The following is a 21,703-nucleotide window of genomic DNA, read 5'->3' as shown; positions in this document are numbered from 1 at the left end:
CCACAGGAGAAAATACAAGAGTTAGTGAACTGTGCTTCACAATATGAATTTGCATTAAAGTGATTTAAACATCAAACATTTTATAGAGTTGGTTGGTTGTCTTTTAGTATTGAAACTTTACTAGGGTTATCAGCTGACCTGTGACCACGCTATTTAAAACCAACTGAATGCTGATATAGGTGAAGACAGACAGGAAACATACTAAATATGCTTACATTTGTCTAATATGAACCTCTTGTGTGATTTAGGTCATTTCAAAAAGAACCCAAAGCAACTTACTATCTTGAGGGAAATGGTTATTCTTGTGCACAAAATAAATTAATTGGTCTGACTGCAATGAGAGATAAAAGTGATTCTCTATCAGTGTGTTTTTAATGAGTATCATATACAGCGCAGATTTATAAATCAGAGCATAACTTCGGCTTCATGCTCTTCACTCCATTTTACTTACCATCAGTTCCTATTTCACTTTTAAGGTCAGTACAAGACTGGAAAAGACACAAGAAAAAACTGAGCATTGAAGAATACTTCTTAAATCATTAGTCGCTTGTCATTTTAATGGTGTTAGAGTTTAGCAAATTTACGAGGCATAATCTAGTTAGCTTTACAACGTCCAAATATTGTTAGTCTTAGAAGACAGCTCATTTGATGCCTGTGCTCTCCACTCAATTTACAGACTGCCCCTATTTCCTTAGGCTGTAACTGCCTTGTTTGCAGTGTCTTGGTCAGGATACAAATACAGTGGGCTCTGCGATGAATTTGCTCTTGGAGGTGGTTGTGTACCAGTCAGTCTTTCAGAATTTCCTGGAGAATTCTCCCTCCACCTTGGACTCGCCTGCTCCTGAGACACCTCCCACACAGATGGGCATGGGGAGGTAAAATTCATGCTGGATCGTGAGAGGTAGTTCTCCTGAAGACCTTCTTCTTGGAGGCACCTGTTTGAAAGCACTTCTTTTTCTTTGGAGTTTCGCCATTTCATCCTTCGATTCTGAAACCAAATTTTCACCTGTTGACAAGTTAATGAGAGTTTATTATCATCATTTTCTTTAAACAACTTTGCCCTAACAAGTTTTTTTTTCTTTCCATCCCCTTAGTTTCATGTTCCCTCCTTATTCATTGTTACAGTAGATCCAGTGAAGCTGACTGATTGACATTTACAAATACTCTCCTTGACTTTCACCACCAAACAGGTGATTGTTTGGCTTAGCCTGGAAAAAGGACAGCCTAGGGGCTAAGGATAGAGAAATCTCCTATAGAAAGATCCCTCTAGACAGAAAAGGATTCCCAGAGTAAATGAGCACTGTCATTAACAAAACTAAGTGATACTACTGGTGATGCAAAGCCTTTAATTTAAAAGAGACTCTAAGAACCATGACAGTCCCATTCACAAGGATAGCTAAAAACAGCTTGGCCATATAGCTTCAAAATGTGTGTTATGACATTTGACACAGTAGCAAGGGTTTAAAGACATTTTGTCTGCCTGACTATGGTTTTCCAGGAGCTGCCTAGAATCCATTTGCTTTTGAGATAAAATCCATTTTTCAAAACCTTTGAGTTGCAAAGTTTGATCACGAGTGTTCAAAGGCATTTATGAAATGCTGGGAAAAGCTCAAGGAAATATACATCTAGGAACTGGTTTTACATACAGAGAAGAAATAAGGGCTGGGGAGGGAATCAGTCCAGCTATTCAGATTGTGTTCCATTTTCCCTTAAATATTTGCGATTCTTTCTAGTATTCAGACACTTGATGTGAAGACGAAGAGGCTGTGCCATTGCCTTAGATGTCAGGTACTGTTCCTCCAGCACAACTGAAAAATTGAAGAACTAAATTTCACAGCAACTGCTCTTCCTTTCATGAGGAAAAAAAAACACTACAACAAAATAAACCAAAACAAATCCACAAAAAAACCCCCACATCGGTCTATCGTTATTATGAAATTATTTTCCTATAGTGGTAGCTGTTACCTATGTGTCATTCCACATTCCACACATGCTCTTTTGAATATCAAGAACACTGAAGAAAAACTCAAGGAGAAAGTTGTAATATTAGGAATTTGATTTCATATTGAGAAATTTTTAGGCAGCAGACTGGTGAGTGCAACTGCACGTTTTCATTAAAATAGTTTATCCTGCACAGATTACAGCTCTGTTCATCACACTGAGAAGCACCACACTCTGCTGCTTTTTTTGCTTTAGTTGCAGTGATTGCAGTGGAGTCAGAGTCATTCAGGTTGCAAGGAAACACTACAGACCACAAGATCTGACCTCCTGTGCAAAATGGAGTCAACTGTGAGGTTAGATCAGATTGTTGAGGGCCTTGTCAAGCTCTGAAAATCTCCAGGCTAAAGATGATGAGACTCCCATCTCCACTCCCAGGCTTTTGTGCCCCCCAAACAGCTTCTACCACACATATCTTAAGCATGCTGCATGCAAAGAAATGAAATAGTACTTTTACTCTCTGTCTTTCAGCTGTACTCTAGAGATCCGCATCTATTCCAGCACCTTCAGAATCCCACCCGCCAGAGGCTGGCATGTTCATTTTCTGCTGTTACATGCCCTCAAAAACATTTTTTCCACTTTCTTTCAGGTTTCATGCTCTTCAAGCCAGACACTTTTCCTTTGTTTTTACCTGCAGTTAGATCAGGCTCCTGAGATTCCATATTGAGCTGCTGCCACTGAGCACTACCATTAACGCGCTCCTTCAGTTAGAAGAGCTCACTGGAGGTTTTAGACCCTCAGCTAAACTCTCAAGTCTTGCAATTAGGCCAACTCAGACTCAGGTGAAAAATCTCACAAAATGTGAATTGGTAAATTAAGTGGGAGCATTTTAGAAGGTCACCCTGCAAAATTTTTCTGTCTACAGTTTCTCTCAGCTCCGAGGATCTCTTTCTTTGTGCAGCTAAGTTTCTTTCTGTAGGGGTGGTTGCCTGTCTCCTGGTGCAGAACGGTTCCAGAGCAAGTGCTGTCAACTGCATTGTCACTGTTCAGCAGTTCATCTGCAAGTGCAAAGGGTGCTCAGAGGAACGGACGAGGGCTCTGTGCTCTGCTGTTTTCTGCCTGGATCACTGCCTGCCAGGCAGTGGGATAGAGCACAGTTCCCTACCCCAAAGCTCCTGAGGGGTTCTGTCAGACAGCAGAACGGGTGCTGGAAATGAAATGCAGAGGTCATGTTTCTCCCACTTGGTGTGAAAATGGCTTGATCGACTTCTGAATGAATGTCTCCAGGAAATAAACTAGGAACCTGTTCAAGCATTCCTTGGTTAAAAATGCCATCGATTTACTGAGGTCTTTGCTCAGTGAAGAAGTGCAGGGTGCCTCTGTGCTGTTCAATTTTCCTCCTTCAAAGCCACTTTAAAGATTTTTACACAAAAAGACAAAAGGTCACAGATGTTCCACCGTTCCTTACCTGAGACTCCTTTAGACCCAGGTTAATGGCCAGTTTCTTCCTATCTGTTTTACTGATATACTTCTGCTTCTGAAACATTTTCTCCAAAGCTTTCCTCTGGTCTTCAGAAAAGACAGCTCTTCTTAATATGCCTCTCCGGGCTTTGGAGTTAGACTCCTGGGTCAGAAGAGGCAGGACACTTTCCTCTCCTAGTGGAAATGGATGAGAGTTACACATATCTAACACATATCAGAAAAATATTAAGTGCTGTTCATTATAATACTAGCAGGCTACTGTCCCACTTTTGATTTGTTGGTGTTACAAGTGTGTCGTAATGCTTCAGTTGTGTTCATTAAGGACTAAATCCTCACTTGCATCTAGAGGTGTTGTCAGTGGTCAGAAGTCTCCCCTTGACATGGTAAAAAGTAAATCAGATGAGTTCATAGACAAAAATTAACACAAGACCCATGCTACTGTAAAATTCAAATGTAGTCAGGGAGAAACTTCTCCACTTTCCTTTCCACAATATCATCACTGAGTGAACTGCAGTAAGTTTTCCTAGGAGTTTATTTTCTCCTTGTGAGAAGCATAGCACCAGATAAAAGTGGTCTGTAATACCGATTCAAAGAAACTAAATGAGCTTTCTTTAGTTTTGTTTACTAACGAAAAGCTTTCAGAGTGAACTATTTCTCAGAAAATCCCTGGCCATTCAATTACTCATTCTGGAAACCACGGCAATTTCTTTATTACAGGATTTGGGGACTACTTGAACTTACTCCTTTCAGCCCGGTTTCTAATCCTTTGACATCTCATAGCAAATCCTGGGAGGGCAGTTTTCAATGAATCCAATCCCGTCCCCTTGATCTATGTCTAGAGGGAATCCTTCCCTGGAAAACGGCCTCAAAGATGGGGAAACGAGCTGCAGTGGAGACCTGTTCGCATTGTCCCTTCACTGGCCTCACAAAGAGCACAGAAAACCCAAATCCAGATAAATCTCTCGCCTTCCTCACACCCAATAGAGCCTAAAGCCACAGGGCTTTCCCATGCTCCCTCTCCCCTAGAAGGATGTGGTGCAAAGCCAGCAGTCCCTGGTGAGGCTTGGTACGTCTCCAGCGCTGCTCGCTTCCCCAAATGCTCGCCCAGGGAGCAGGACCAGAACCCGGCTGAACAGGGCCTGTCACCAAGTGCTGGACATGATAATTGCACAGGACAGTTGCAAGGAGGCCAGGGAAGAGCTGCCCTTTATATAGCCACTGGCACCGATGACCTTTCTGTGAGAGGACAGCCATGAAGGTGGCTTTGGTTTGCACTGCAGGCAGGTTAGACTCTACAGGTACAAGATGTCCTCCTGTCCATGTCACCCTCCCAGGTACATGGGTCAACACTGCTATCCCAGTTTGTAGTTACAGTAGCCACAAAGGTGTGCTGCTGTTGGATGTCTGTCAAGAACCATTTTCATACTGAAGCCAATGGCAAAATCCCCATGTAAAGCAGGATTTCTAAAAGATTGCTCATTCTTCCATGAAAAAGTCTATTCTAGTTAGCTATAGCTGGGGCAGGGGGGCAGTAAATACATTCGTCCAATAGATTTAATGCTCTTGAAAATACTAATTTAATCCAGATGCAGCTTTCACAAACTGTTCCTTGGGGCTACACCACATTTCAACTTCCATGTATTATACATATACACACACGGGTATGTGTGTCTTTAAACACCCACAGAGAAACAAGCACACATACACTGTGGATGTTGTAGAACTGTGTATGTATAATGCTGAGAAAATGAAGTGTATACATGTATGTCTTGCAAAGATGACTAAATACTTTTGTGGTGCATATGTGACTGGTTTGATATTACATACATACATTGCCCTGCATCCTGCCTCCAGCTGTGGCCAGTAGAGGAAGCATATTAGAGGCTCAGCAAGCACACAATGATCCTTCCTTAAAATACACTGCCACTGTCAAATGTAACTGATTTAGGGGCCATTGCACTCTGCTGGACATGCCTTTCTTGAATTTTTTTACACCATAAGAACCCATCTTTACACTTGGCCCCAATAACAGCCTGTGGCAAAAACTAATCATTACAATTTAAAATGTTACACTATAAGAAAGTCTAAATTTATACAGATGTATTTCAATTGTCAAAATTATATTTGAGATCAGATACAAAAATCATAACCTATTGGTTACTGTCCTGATATTTATGACACAGTGAGACACAGTCAGGCTCCATCCAAACAATGAAAAAAATCTATTTGCAGAACAAAAGTCAAAATGCCATGATGGAGGTCTCTGCAAAGGGCAAGCTGAGTTCATATTTCTCTAAGGAGAGCACAGCCCCCTCACGACCCCCGCCCCAAGCTCCCACCCTGCCCATGCAGCTGGGGGCAAATACTGGCCCTTCTTCCTCAAGCACGTTTTCCCTTCTTCTTGCTTGAATTTGGCGAATTTAGGTACCGTCTTCCAGGTAGCCTCTAGGTAGTTTTGGATGAATCACCAGCCATTTCCAAGTTTACTGGAAGGTACAGTAGAACTTTTTACTGGAAGGTACAGCAGAAGAGCTGGTACCTCATCCCCGCTGCGGAACGAGAGGCACCAGCGAGGGAAGAGGCGGAACTGTCTGGTTCCTGCCTCCTGGGCACCATTCCACAATGGAGTTGTCAGCCAAGGACAGCGGACGCCAGATTATGTGACCCCTTAAAATTTGTCTTGCCTGGCTGGTTGTTAACAGTCAATCAGCAAAGAAACAACCTCCTGTCGGAGTCCCCAGGCACCAATTAATTCCCATACAGGCAGTATGTAGGGTACGACTTAACACCTGTATTAATCTAACTTAATAGTGAAGAATCTACACACTCTAAAGCACAGTATGTGACTGATTTCAAAAGATTAACTAAACAAAATTTAATGATGAGCAGAATGACCACAAGCAATAGCAAACAGCCACTGGGTCAAAAAATTTGGAACTTGTGTTTGGGATAATGAATACTCTCCCCCAATTGACTAGCCTAGATAATTTCTGTAAGAATACCCCATATTCCAAAATGCATTCTGACTGCTCACAGTGGATTTTTCAGTATGGCAAGATAGGCAGTCATTCATACATTTCAACAGTTCCACCAAAATGAAATAAGTCAGTTTGCAGCCTGTCATTCTGAACATGCATCAAAACGTTTCGTGTTCTGCTGATATAAATGTGAATCTGTTACCAACTACTTCCTATGTTGCTGTTTTGATTTTTGTTTTGCTTCAGGTTTTTTTATTTTGAGCCTTTCCTTTGTAACCTAATATATAGTGATAAATGTCCTCTTAATCTGTGGAACAATCTTCATTTGCCTTCACAGCAGAGACCACCTTGAAGGAGCAAGTAAAAGCTTTAGTCATGGTTTCCATTTTTTCATTTGAATTCAATACATTCTAGTTAAATGGACAATTAATAGGTCACTTCCAAAATAGTAGTGTATCAGTCCTGGTTAATAAACAATCCCCACAGTTGATAATGGGCCTATGTATTCAGCAAGTCCCTGTATACACTCAGCTCATCCACTAAATCCCTTTTCAGGTAGACAGGGTTATATGGGAAGATGAGCTAGAATGAGTCTATAAAAGTCAGTTTCATTCACTGCTTTATTTTTCAGTCAAGTGCTTTAAATGGTGTCCAGAAAATCTCGTGGAATGTGAGACAGGAGAAAAGACTGGCACATAGAGTATTGCTTTATGGCCATACAAAAGGGCAACTGACCCTTGCCCAGGCCTTTTCAATGTGAAATGGTTCCTAAAGTTCATCTGCACAGTGAAAAATTGTGGTGAGGTCGCGTGTGGATGAGTAAAGTGAAAGTGGTGATTGGTCATGGTGCTGTCAGCCATTGTGGGAGAGCCGGGGCCACGTAAAACGCTCTGTGGGAAAGTGTCAGCCCCCTGAAGAGGTGCTCAGAAACTCGCAGCTCATTAAACTGCCAGCATTTGCTGCCTCACTTGTCAAGAATCATTCAACTTAGCAACTGCCCTTCTGAAACATTCATAAAACGCATGCACGTAGTCAGGAAGGGTTTGAATGTAAGTGTGATTAAAAAAAAAGTATATGTTAGAACACATATTAACTCAAATTTTCATTTGGATTTGACATGCGATTTGTGTTTTTTTCTTTTTTGAAGGACGAGGAAACACTTCTATTTGCATTCCTGAGCCATAAACACGTAAAATCATGAATATCCATTCTTGCACTATGGCATGCAAACTTCCCAATCAAGGTTAAATTTAGGTTTGGATTAAATTAAAGTGTGTTCCAGGTCTTAATCCTGAATGTCTAATGTATACCAGCCAAAATTCTCTTCAATTTACATCTTTATTTTTTTTACATTATAATTAAAAAAGAAAAACAAATTAAACACGTGCATGCGTTTGGCTTCTACAAAAAGAAGGACTGTTTTACTTAAATAATGCTCAAGCTTCTGGAATCATAATTTATCCCTAACAGACATTAAAATGCAGCATCCATTTTAAGATCTTTCAGCTCTTTTTCTATTTGCCAATGTTTATTGAGACAGATTTTTAAAAGAGTTACTGATTTTAAAGAATCTTTTCTAGCAAACTGAAAACAAGGAGCTTTCCTAGGTTAGCTCTGTCTGCGTGTCTCAATGCCATTAGAAACCTCTCACAATTGCTCAGTGTACTTAAGTTTGATAAATCTTTGGAAACCCTCTGAATAGGATTGCTGTGATTTTACTAAGGAATTAGCTGCTGCCATTGCATCACCAATTAGTTTTCCAGAACACATTAAATCCTGCTGCTTTGGTTTACAGAATAACTCAAGCATTACTGATGAAGCATAAAAACTTACTTGGAAAAGCAGTGGGGGATGCAGGGTGCTGACAGGACCCACCGCAGCACGACGAGTAGAATGGTGGGGCTCGGAGAAAAAAGTGTTTGGAAAGAGCTGCAAAGAAAGCAGAGATCTAATTGATTATCCATTGAGCTTAGGTGATATTCATAACAACAGTCCTCCGAAAAGTCAGTGTGTAAAGTCCTGCCCCGCAGGTTTTTTTCCCTTTTTTTCAAGATGGTAATATTTTTAAGGCAAACAATGACAGGCCAAGTAATTGCTCTTTAATTTAGCAAGGCTATTTTATGTGTGTAGCTTCAATATAATATACAAAACTGTCAATGTATCTATCATAAGAATGAAACTCTGCAGATTTGAAATTTACTTCTGTATTTTCTATAATTATGGGGCTTTTCCTAAATATTGAGATTTATCATGTTGTTTAAATAATATATTGTTGAAATAATGAGTATAATGCATCTGAAAAAGTTACTTTAAATAACTCATGATATAAGCATGATATCCTAGAAAAACAAAATCTATTCTAAAAGTGAATCCTCCAATGCTGTTATCAGCACTCAGACCAGTAAGAACTTCAAAAAATAACAAATCTTCATGAATAAATTCTATTAAATGCAATGAGAAGAATCAGCTAAGCTCTACAGGCAAAAACTACAGGGCTTGATTCTGCTATCCTGATTGTAAACGCATTCTTGCTGGGAAAGTGCTCTAAATTTAAAAAAAAAAATCACTGCCTAAAGAAGGTTCTGTTTAATAATTACAATAAAAAATTGTAAAATCATCCCACAGAATTAGGTTATGTTTGTTAAAATTTCTATAAAATTTTTTGAAGCAATGAATTCTCTGTAATGTCTAAGAAGTGCTTCCAATTCTTACAAAAGTCTTCATTATCTCATAAACCCTTAATTCTTGTCTATAAAGCTTATGGGCTTTCCCATTAATCTTAATTACCTTTTAATTTCTGCTCATACTTGTCAACTGTGAAACCTGGAATATTTTTTTCTGTTGAAAATAGGTACATCATGTTTGCTAGAACTGTGTGTAAAATGTGATCAGCATCAAAACACTTACGTCACTTTCCTATTTTGGTTTAGGTAGAAAATAAACAGCTCTATACCCAGTACCGTAGTTTGTCAGATCTCTAGATTAATTAAAACAAAAAGAAAAGGTAACTACACATTCCAATTAAAAAAAAAAAAATAGAAAATCAATAATCAGGAAGAAAGATAAATAGATAAATGTATCTAAGCCATGTTGTTAACGTTGAAGGGTTTTTCAAATGGAATTAAAAACAAAGATCACTCAAAATTACATTCTCAAGTATATTTTAAGGCATCATAATAAGTTTTCTGACAGTCAAATCTGCTGATCTTCCAAAAGAATAAACTATTGCTGTAGAAGCCTAACTCTAAAACATTTTTAAAATATTTACCTCTATTATTTTTTCTGCATTCATACAAGCTTGTGAAAACTTATTCAGCTGTCATTATGAGTTGATTAGCATTTTTACTGCTAGAGCTTTCCATGGACACTTTAGTGTTTCTAATGAAATATATTTCATGAGGAACTAACTGCCTATATATGAGGTGTACGCTTGCAAAATGTTTGCAAACAGGAATGATTTACATCAAGCATTAGTATTCTAAAGCCTCTTTTCCACATGAGACCATCAATTGTGGAACTGCATCCTAAAGAGCTTAAAACAGTCAAGAACGTGCAGCCAAATATTACCTATTTTATATATCCAAGGGGCTTCAATGCAACTGGTGGCGTAAGTTGGAAAGAGTTTGACTAACTGAAGAAGCACAGGAGATGGAGAAGGTAAAGACCTGCCAGATCACCTCAGCCACCCTCCTGAACACAAGAACTTGTTCTTGACAGCATCTTCTATCTTGCAGGTCCCAAACTCCCAAGTGAAGAGCTTTTCCTCTCTTCCCTGCAACCACGTTCCTCATGTCATTATCAAGTTTCATTTACAGTCAGGTAAAACTTTCCACCTTTAAAGACACAACTTGGTATACAGAAGGTGCCACACTCAGTTTCTTTGCTTCCTTTTCACACAGCTCAAATACTCTTTGGCTGCTATGACGCCCTATCCCCATCAATCATTGTTCCAGCACCTCATTCATGCCATTTGATTTTTGTCAGACATGTTGGCCTGTCTTTGATATTCCCTGTTATCATTTCTTAACTCTCTCCAGTTCCTTGGCCTTTTTTTGATAACATGGTCCTCATAATGGTATGTGACACAGCCGGGATATATCTGGATAAACCAGAAATGAATAAGCTATTGCTTTGGATGGATACCATGCTCCTGCAAATAAAGGTAGAGGACGAGGAAAGGACAGGTTTTCTCCATTCACTAAATCTCTCAACAAGCAAGCTGCAAGCATAAAGGTCAGGAGACAGATCAGGGTCAAAACTTGAGACATTTTGCTTAAGGAAGCTCCAAAAAAGACACATATTTCCATGGATGTTGCTGGCAATGATTTAATGCACTAGGAGAGCACTGCAATGCAAACAAGAGAGATCTTGGCACTAATTCTGCTCAAGTCAATAGAAATAATGCTGCTGGCTTTCTTGGCCATTTTACTTAATTCCCTCAACCAACTGCTGTCTTTTCTGCCTGCATGGCACGTATCCCTTTCAGGCAGAACATTCACTTAAAAAATAAGATGCAGGTGATATCCTCATATAACTCTGACCCAAGGGGTTCCTGAGACCATTTCTCAAGACTGATTTATTCTAGATCCTGTGAATGGCACTGTCTCCCTAAGCCTATAGCCAGGGCATATGTCTAAGTTTATAAACTTCCTTAATGTGCTCCAACTACACTGATGCACAAGTGAATTCTACGTTAAGTATCAAACCCCATCCCCAGGTCACATCTACTGAAGCTCTTGCACTCAAACCAACGTGTAGCAGTTACCCAGAGTTTCATCAGTAAAAAAATCTGGCATAATACAGGGATATTCAACTCTACCTTGGGAGCTCCACGTAGAGAAAAATGTTAATGCTTCAACCTAACACATCCGAGTATATTTTTTTATCTTTGATAGAAACAACAGAGAATATTAATCACATTAAATGGCTTCCACTGTCCACGTGAAACTTCACCAACAGAATGTGAATTGCTCAGAGAAAAATTATGTATCTAATGCATATGTATTTCAGAATTATACTGTGATTGTATCTGTATCACAACACCTATCAGTGCTGAGGACATTACACAGAAAGCATTGCCTATGCTTTTATTTTCTGTTCACATGTATCACAGTCACACTACCAATATTTCTTGGTCAAGCAATCTGAAGCAAACATTGTTTGCCCTTCACACAAGACTGAAAATGGCCAAAAAGTCAGAATATTAGTTCTGTATTTATTGGACAGAATGAAGTACGCAATAACCAAAAGGTAGCTGTTCCTTCCAGTCATGTGGAATACACATTAATCAGGGGCCAAATCCCAATAATTCTTAACAAGATACTTAATTCTTTTTCTGTTTTGCATTCCAATTTCATAAAAATAGAGATGGTATGGAACTAAGCATTTCACAAGAGTCAGATTTCATGGGTTTAGCTTCAGAAATGCATGAGATCTAAATACCAGATTATGGTATAAATGCCTTTTGGCACTCCAAAAACTGTACTATATTCTTTAAAATAAAATTTATTGCATGATAAACATAAAAGGATGAAATATCTAAAATTAATTTTTTTTTCACAAAAGATGCATTCTTTTGACACTGTTGCTGCATGCAAAATTTTAGTAATAATCTAATTTAAATTCAGCTTTGTGAGTAAAAAGCATTTTACAATAAAATGATACTAAATATGCAAACGGCCCTCAAGCTCACCTAGTGCTAAAACTGAGAGATTAGTTCAGATACTGATATTTTAAAATACACTGCCAGCTCTGAAGATACTCTAAACTCAAAAGCCCTCCCATACTAAAAAGTCACACTGACAATGGGACGAGAAGTTTTCCTTCCAACTATCCACCATTTCGAGAGTAAGGTTCCTCAGAACAATTCAGTTCAAATAGATATGTAATTTTAAAATGGCTTACTATTAAAGACACTGTTTGCTTTCCCCAGTCTTAGTGTTGTGAAATGGCTCAGGAAATATTGTAGGCTGTTAGCCAGCAGGAAAGGGGGAAAGGGTGAAGGAAAAATGGCTATTGAGGAAAAGTGAACTGATGATAAACTTCTACTGTTACCCACACAGGCCTCCGTCACTGCACTGCACAAGGAACAGTAAGTACAGGGACAGGTCTCATGCTGCACGAACACTTCAATTCTCCTAGTATTGCTAAGTCCACATGAACTGCTTTCCACAGTGATGCCCAGGCTCCAACCCTGGCCGGCAAATTAAAAATATTATCAGGAAAACAACCCCATTTCATCTGAGAACCTTGGAATGGTTTGTGCCCATGAAGTGGGCACAAGTAAACTGCAACATCCTACTTACATCCAGTCTTGGCAATGATTAAAGCAGGTTTTTGTGAGGCTGCAGGAAAGTTTCATGTCCTGAAAAGCTCACTGCAAATAGACCAGCAGCAGCTCTGCCAGTTAGTGGTCCAGCTGAGCCACATGGCACTATTTCTGCTCCTGAATCGAAAGCCCTGGGCCTCACAATGATCCATGGCTCCGTCCCCGGCAGTATTCAGACTGCAATGTTCCAGCAGCAGCTGTGCACCCCCAAAGCATTTCAGCCAGCTGAAGGGGAGCTCCTGGCCATGAGAAGGAAGCAACAGCTGCTGCCATACGCCACCAAAGGCAGTCACCACCACATGGACCACGCAAAACCTACTGCAAAAGCCTGTGGCACAGCACCCCTCAGAGCTGGCTCTCCTGCGCTCCCGAAGTCACTGTCCATTTGTTTCCCGTTCATTCCTGTAAAACACGACCGCATGAATGCTCAAAGGAAGCCAAGCTGAAAGGGCAGACCGGAGCAGCATATGCAGAACAGTTTTAAAATATTGACAAATGTTCATAGAAAGGGTTTTGAAGTTCTAAACATATCTTTAAATCCTACACAAAAGGTGAACACGAGAAGTGGGCTTGCATTTTTACATTGGGTCTTGGTGGGGCTTTCAAAAACTAGCAGAGAGTTACACCAAAAAGAGCCTGAAATGGCTAACAGCATGATCATCATTTTCTTACATCTCTAGCAATGTAGTGGCTCACAGTCTCACTGTGGATTATCTGAGATCACGTGAATCAGTGTCAATCTTCAGAGGCATTGCTCACATGTCTTATTACTAGGGCATGATTTGCTGTACACGTATTATTGTTTTTTCTCCATCTGGGGAAATATAAGTGCCTTAGGATGGTGACAATGCATGGCCAGATTTCACCTCTGTGACAACCCAAAGCAACAACCAAACACCACATCATTTTCCAAAGACAGCATGGGTCTCCTGGTGTCAGCAGTAAAGGTGGTTTCCACCCTCTCCATGCCTTGTACACAGTCTTGTTGTTGAGAAAATTAGTATCTGAAAAGCTGTGGATTTACGAGCTTTGTCTCTGGTTTTGTCCTTCTGAAGGAGACGTCCATGCACTAGTGCATCCCAGCACTTTCCGCTTACCAGTTCTTGTCAAAAGGGACATTACTGTCACTTCTCTGTCTAAAAGTACCTTGTCTGGGCCTCCTGAACAGTCAATGAGAAGATATAAGTAGCTCTGTACAGTGATTCAGCACCTTAAAATAGGCATCTAAGAAGATAAGTTGTATCATCCTCTGGAGGCGTCTCTCTGTATTGACTACAAATTAGAGAAGGTATTTAGACAACTAGATTAGACAAGATACCTATTTTTATTAAACAGCCAAACTACTACGACATTCTTCCTATCCTTCATAGGTAACGTCAAAGGAATACAATCCTCTGTACTGACATAAAGACCCCGTCAAACATTATAAAATTCAGCCATAAGGGCACTAAAGTTATTTTATTTTACTTTAAATATATTACGATTTGTGTAGAAGTAATTTCCTCAAGCAAGGCAAAATTAGGGTCATATGCTACAAAAGGACAACTCACTGATTTTTCATTGTTGCAGCCCTAATTTGAAATCTTACCATAGGCAAAAAGCACCGTTTATTGTGGTGGTTTGCACTCATTAGCTAAGATTTCCTGCCTGGATCAATCTTCATTTGCTGCAGTATTGACAGCTCCAACCAGACAAAAGTCTTAAATTCAGCTAAAAAGTCTCAAATTCAGCTAAACACTGTTAGAATGAAAAAATAACAAATGGTGGATTCTTAATCTTCTTTTTTTTTTTTTTTTTGGTAACAAATGAGGTTTTAGTATTTTAAAATTTATACAAGGAAACACTTTTTCAAGTTGAACTCGGAGATATTCTCATAGTCACAAGATGCCAGGGATGGGAACTTTAACACCACCAAGTAGCCCAAGATTCATGCAGAAGAAGTAAAATCCTCAATATACATATAAAGCACCTCAACAGAATTATGTGGTATAACCTCAGAAAAAGGCAGCCTCCTAAGGGAAATTTTCATGCCCTTTTCAATACAAAGCAAAGGCCACTTATCTTCCAACATTATGACTCACCTCAAAGAAACACAGTCCAATTACTGAAAATATTTAGGTGCCTAACTTTGTAAGGATCAAGGTCTACATATCTGACATTTGAAATAGCCTCCTACTACCTTATGTATCTGCACTGGTTTCATTTTGAAAAAAACAACTTTCTCAATTCCACTATGGGTCACGGCTGACCACAAAATATTAGAGTTATTTTACTAGAGTTAATTAGAAAAATCAGTTATTTTACAGAGCTGCATTATACAAGAATCCATAACTTTGGTGGACAGAAAACTTGCTTCCCAAAATCCAGGGGAATTTGTTAATGCAAAAGAAATCACAGTGCAATGAAAACTGAAATCTGCACTTTGGCAGAGAACTTGCCCAATGAGATTAATCCTCATCACATTCATGTCTCTTCTAAAAACATGAAGTTCATACTACAAGATTCCAGAAGATCAGCTCACTCTGCAATGCAAAATACATTTCACGTAAGCTAATTCACTACTGAAGCCATGATCGATTACATGTTTCCCTTCCGCGAACTTCTACGAAGCCCCTCCACTGCTCTTCCTAGTGCAGCTTTGAGATCTTCTAGCAGTGCTTAAACTTTACTGAGGACCAAATTTGGGATGCCCTTCCTTTCTCAGGGCACAGCAAGAGCTGCTCACACACTCGCTGAGCCTGGCCTGCCGGGCTGGCGCAGGGTTGAGCTGTAGCTGGCACCAGTCTGGCTCTTGAGGCCTTACAGTGAGAACCGAGATTTGTCCTTTACAAGCCATTTTGAGGCCGCTCTTTTAAGGCATGCTGGGCAACCCAAAATGATTCTATTAAATGGCTCACAAAGTTAGCTGGAAGCAGGAAAAGATGCTGTATGCTGTGATTCCTGATACTTACATGAACTTCTCTGTCTCCAAAGATAAACTTCTAAAACAACAAAGGTGTCTCAATGCTTCTGGCTATCAGGGCATAATAAAAGATGCCAAATAGATCTCCCCACCCTATAGAAGCTTTATATCCCCAGAAAATACCAACAAAACAGGAAAATCCCAAGACTTCTTAGTCAGCTTGTTGCCTGAGTGAGTAGCACTTTCCAGAGGGTAGTGCAAGCCTAGAGGGAGCTGAGATACAACACTCAGTTCTTTCCTGCCTTTTATTTTATTGGAAGTTAGTGTTACATGTCACTTGAGGACACACTCCAGCTGCCAGTTGGTTTGAAATCAATAATAAATACGCATTTATTCACTAAGAGGTGGTCCGAAATGAAGGGAAAAAAAATCACTTCAGTAATTCAAGTATCTCCTGGTTGTCATAAAGAAACACAAGAGTTTTTACTAAAAAGGGACAATAGGGTGTATTGATTAAAATAACAGTGTTGCAGAATAGAACTGCTGTCCTTACCTCAAGGGGAAAAAACTGACACTGGTCCAAAGAGTTAGCCTGCAGAGGAAGGCTTGGTTTTATGTCCCTTCAATGCTACTGTTTTTCTGTATTATCTTAGACAAGTCACCTCATTTCTTTCTCACTTCAGCTCCTACTCTACACACTAGACATGCCTCCTGTTGCACTGGTACATTGTGATGATAAATGCATTAAAATGTAAAGTGTTCAAATGTTACAGAAAGAAAAGCTACATCTGTATCACAGAATGGATGTTTATTATTTATAAGTCAAATTTATATTTATGGTATACTTGTTTTAATTGCTTTGTGTTATTTTTACTGTACGTTATTCTGCTCTGTTGTATGCTGAAGCTTTAGGCAACAATTGCATAAGCTCAACCTTTCAGCAAGTTTTGCAAAGGAAGTATCTCGTTACTTATTTGTTTCATTGCACTTTGCAGTTTCCTTTCTATGTTAATCTATTGAAATGCCAAGATTAAAGCTGAAAGCCAGATTCTTGCCATGTACCGCTAATGACCGTATTCAGGCTGTAAAGCACTTAGTGTCATCCTCCTCCAAGGCAAATTACTTGAAAAGAGCAGAGATTTTCAGAAAATAATTTCAGATAGCAGGGTAACTTTGCATTTCTCAAGGAGGTCACTCTGATCTGGTGTCAGCCAACACTTCTGGAAACGAAGTCACGAGGAAAGACACAGAGTGGACCTCTTTAAAGAACCTGTGCTACAGCAGACTGCATCTCAGCATCCTCCAGATAATTTTCCTATGTCAGAAAACACTGAGGAAAACTGTGAAGTCTTCTAATTTATCCAGATGATGATAGGGCTGGCATACAAGGAGAAGGACCAAATCCTGTATTTGCAAGCAGACATTGAGGACTTCTTCCACACTTAAGAGTCTACTAGTTTGCTCAAAACTTCTATCTGGAGCTTCCCTGACACTTTAAGAAGCAGTGCAAACCAGCTGCATAGCTGTAACATGATTCACTGGGAAATGCTGCTTTACAACAGCCCATTTTTAACAGTTTTTTAACCAGGAAGAACAGAGTCTGGGCATCCAGCGTTTAAAATGCAGAACCAGATTCTGTACTGCTTTACCTAGTCAGAGTAAGAATGTGTAAGAATACACATTATATGCGAAGTTCTCACACAGCAGTACAGAATTAAGTGTTTATTTTATCAAGGTAAAAGGTCTCAAAAGAGAAGAATCAGCACACAGGTTGGCAAAAATTCAATTCAGCTAAACTGAAACACAGGGCTCATCCTGCCTGCTCAAGCTGGTGAGCCCAGCTCAGTGTTTCATCGCCAGTGCTGGGGCTTCAGAGCAAGATGCCAGAAAGCCTGTGGGAATCCCAGGCTGGTATAAACTGCCATATCATTGCAGAAGGCAAGCGAGTTTATCATCTAGCAGTAATGCTCCTTCTGCTTTTCCTTCTTAGATTTTATGTAATATGCTGCTTGTTCATGCAGTTGTACTCTGAACTCAAAATAAACTACATTAATCTTAAAAACCTATGATTTGATTACATTTCATTTTAAAAAAATCAATGTAACGATGGAAAGTGATTTTCTTAATCTTATAATACTTTTCTTTCAAGTCCGCTCATTAGATGATGTATCTTAGGGTGTGATAATTTGAGAGTACTTTTTCAGGTTTTCATTTAGGATAATTTTGAAGAACTCAAAATACGTATGCAGATAAGCACTTTAAATGGTCACAATAAATCCTTTGAAACCTGTAAATTATGGGAATGGAAACTTGCTGATAAAACTTTGCTGCTGAGGACTTACAAAGAGAAAAGCTTCCAAGACCAGATGCCACAGATCAAGAGGACCATCTCACTTGATCTTCTTTGCAGCCATGGGTTAAAGTTTTACACTTTACAGAAAGAATACAGGATTTTCATACCTCATCAGAATCAGGGACAACATGAGCAACACAGATTACTGATTCAAAAAAATCTTATATTTTTCCATTACCTTTTTTATAGGATTTTTAAAAAAATTTTAGAAATCCTGGATCATGCCAAGCGAGTTTGTGAGAGCACTTTTAGTCCCTGCATGATCTATAAAGCACTTGCTAGTTCAGAAAGACTAAAAAAATCATTTTATTTTATCATGTTCAGTAGTCTTTATTAAAAACTTAGACCAAGATTTTCCAAAATGTCATGTAATTCACAGGGTCCAAATAGGAAAGAGTTTATTCCTCCAAAAACTCACAAAAATCAGTAAATTAAAAAAAAAAAAAATCTACCTAGCACAAATTCCCTAGTTCAAGCACCTTCATTAGTCCTTGGAGGCTAAAATTCTTATTCTGACAAAACACTCTTTTGCCCCATCACTGCATGAACAAGAAACATAATGCATAGTCTGACCACCCCAGCCGTACTCACAAATGCAAGTGTCCAGCCTGAACAGTTCCCCCAGCGTCCACCCACACTGCAGAGAAGAGACTCCTCAGAAACCACAAAATCTGTCTCAGCAGGACAGTTCCACAATCTAATTTACGTTTTTATGAAAGTTCAGATACCTAAGAGTCCTCATCACTTTAAGTCATGTAAGTCACATCAGAATCAACAGATCCCTGTTAGAAAATACATCTCTTTGTTGTCCATCTACATTTGCAGGAGTGCAAATGCATGAGGAAACCTAGTATTTCTCACCCCTCAAATGTAAGACCCTAGTGCTTTTGTCCAAAGCTCCTTCTGAAATGTCTTGGAGATGTGAGATTAGAAGAAATATAGGACTGGACTCCAAAATCACTAGGCAGGCCTGCAACACTTTGATAAGTTCACGAGTACCACTGTAGGCCAATCAAATACAGAACGAACCCTGTAAGCAAGCATTTGAAAAATTAAGCACTCAGGAACTTTTGTAATACTTATAAGAAGTTTACCTATGGTGGTGAGTGCTGGGGCATTCTGCTATCTCCCCTTTTACACGTGCTCTGCACACAAAAATGAAGCATTTTCTTTCAAGCTTTTGCTGGTGGCAGGGGGGTGGTGGAGGGTGGGTGTGAAAATATGCACCTAACTCCAGAAATATTATATTTGTCCAATTTCCTGGCCTGTAGTTAGTTAAAATAAACATGTTTAACTAACCAACACACTTAAGATAATACTTAGAGCAGCTGAGGTCTGGATTCTTCAGAGATGTTAATGTACACTACTTTGACTCCCTCCTGCCCATCTTTAAAGTACATCATGCTAAAGGATCAAAAAACTGTTTTGGATTTTGCAGAAGAGTGTTTAGGATTTAACTGAAGTAAAATTATGCTTGTAAAGAACTGTTATTAATTCCAGTTCTAAACCAAGCCTTTTGGTTTCATAACTTAAAGCCTTACTTCAATAAATATGATTGTTTGTCTGATTTTCATTTTGAGTACATTTTAAATGGCAAGATCATATATAAAAATTCTGAAGACAGCACACAAGGCTGAAATAAATTGATATATTAGAACAGAAAGGCAAAATGCAATATGCATGGTGAGCCTAATAGCGAATTTTATTATTTACCTTCGAATTCAACTCCAAAAAGTTCAGTGAATGACAATGTGCACATTCCTGAAAATGCTTTAAAACGCTATTCACGTCCAGACAAAACACATTTATATGAAAACCGGCCTATTGAATAAACGAAACCTGTTTTGTGGAACTATTTGTTTCCAGCTGCTCCAGCTCACCGGGGCCCGTCGGGGGCCGCGAAACTGGTCAAACCGGCACCGGGGACTCATCTCCCGCCACCCGGGCTCTAACACCGGACTGCAGGGCTAATTATAGCCCTTTTACAGCGCTTTAAAGCTTTTTTGCCCCTGCTGTCCCCCAGGGACTGGGCACCTTGGCAGGGGGCTTCTGCCACCGCTACGGAGGGGGACGGGACCGCTCGTCGTTCCCCCAAAACTCGGCATTCCGGATCCTCCGGGAGCGCCTGTCGGCGGTAACGCGCTTTCACCACTCCTCCAGGCTGGGAAGAACTAGCAGAGCCGACAGAACCGCGATTCGGGACAGCGAAGGCGCTCCTGGCTGCCGGCACAAGGCTCGACCGCGCTCACTGCACCCACAGGTGCGCCGGCCCGCGCCGTTTGAAGCCACCGCCCGGCTGCCCTCACACCCGGCCCCTCGCCCCCTCCTCAGGGTCCCGTCTCCAGCGGCAGGGCCAGACCCTCCGCCGAGACACGGCGTCCCGCCGCCTTCCCCGGGCTCGTCGGAGCGGCGGGCAGGAGGGGAGCGGCCGCGTCTGTCCGTGCCGCCGTGCGGAGGCCCGGGGCCGAGCCCTCGCGAAGCCCCTTCTGCCCCGACCCCCGCGGCGGGACGCGGGACGGGGCCGGCGCTCACCTGTGGCTGCCGGCGGGAAGACGCCGCCTCTCTCCGCCGCCGGAGCCCGCGCTGGCAGGCGGCCGCCGTCCGCCGCTGAGGGGTTAAGCACTTGAAAAGCCCATCTTGTCGGGTAGGGACCCCCTGAAGGGTTGATTTGTTCCGCCGCGGGGCACAGCTTGAGTGGGACGGGGCTGGCGGGGAGGGGACGGAGCTGGGCAGGGCTCGGCGGCGCCCCGGCCCGCAGCAAGTTTTCGATGAGGAAACTTTTGCCCAGGTTGCCGAAGCCCGGCGCGGCCGGCAGGTTGAGGAGAGCCGAGGAGCCCACCAGGTCCCAGTACAGGGCGCTGGGCAGCATAGCGAGGGTTTTCACCCCTCCTCGTCCTGCCCGGCCCGGCCCAGCCCAGCCCGGCCGCCGCGGCCCCTCACTGGGCTGGGACGGGGCGCCGGGCTATGGGGCCGGGCGGGCTTGCGGGGCGCCTCCCCGAGGGCTGAGGGGAACGGAGCGCAGAGCTCGGCAGGGCGCTCCGTGGAGATGCGGCGCGCCTCTTCGGCGGGCTGGAAGGTGTGTCCAAGCGCATTCATTATGTCAGCCGGGGACGGGGAGTGATGGACGCGGCCAACAATACCGCCTTGCCCGGCAGCCCCCCGGGGGAGGGGGGGCAGGGCGGGGAGCCGAGCGGGCCTGGCGCGGGGGCGCTTGTCCCGCTTTGCCCGCCCGACCCCCCGGGCCCGCCGCCATGTCGGGAGGCCGGGGCGCCCCCTCAGGGGGTGACATGGCGGCGGGCGCGCTTCTCCCGCCGCGGGGCTGCACCTGTGCGGGGGGGAAGGGAAAGGCCTCCGTCCCGGCGGGGACGTGGCTCCGGTGCTGGCCGCGACGAGATCATGTCGACCTAATGATCCCATGAGGTAATGGGAAGATAGTCATTAGCTCACTCCCTCTGGGCATTTTTATCTGGCCTTTTTTTTTTTTCTCTAGTTACCCCCGCACATACTGGATTTTCAACATTTGCCTCAATAAATCTAATTAAGATCAGCATGGCACTGTTAATCATGTTCTCCTCGAGAGGTGGGACCATGCTTTCTATGGGCATAAACATCTTTTCACAGGGGTGGCTCCGTCTGTTTCTACTTTCTTGTGTGTATTCTTACTTGTTTTCTTACAAACTATGTAATATGGCAAAGATGTCTCATGTTCCAATTCGAACACA

The 21,703-nt window shown here is 41.6% G+C and overlaps 1 protein-coding gene across 1 annotated transcript; it reads right to left on the bottom strand.

The window, feature by feature from the left end:
- Positions 1 to 350: 350 nt before the first annotated feature.
- On the bottom strand, positions 351 to 21,226 carry DBX2 (developing brain homeobox 2). Its single transcript, XM_065048608.1, has 4 exons — positions 20,514 to 21,226; positions 8,232 to 8,327; positions 3,407 to 3,594; positions 351 to 1,006 (listed from the first exon to the last, which is right to left on the bottom strand). The coding sequence occupies exons 1-4, from the start codon at positions 20,848 to 20,850 to the stop codon at positions 692 to 694; spliced, it is 936 nt and encodes a 311-aa protein (XP_064904680.1). The 5' UTR covers positions 20,851 to 21,226; the 3' UTR covers positions 351 to 691.
- Between the last annotated feature and the right edge of the window lie 477 nt (positions 21,227 to 21,703).

Source organism: Columba livia, chromosome 1 (assembly GCF_036013475.1).
Source record: "Columba livia isolate bColLiv1 breed racing homer chromosome 1, bColLiv1.pat.W.v2, whole genome shotgun sequence".
Taxonomy (NCBI): Eukaryota; Metazoa; Chordata; class Aves; order Columbiformes; family Columbidae; genus Columba; species Columba livia.
The sequence above is the reverse complement of the archived record's forward strand: the minus strand, read 5'-3'. Positions and strand labels throughout refer to the sequence as shown.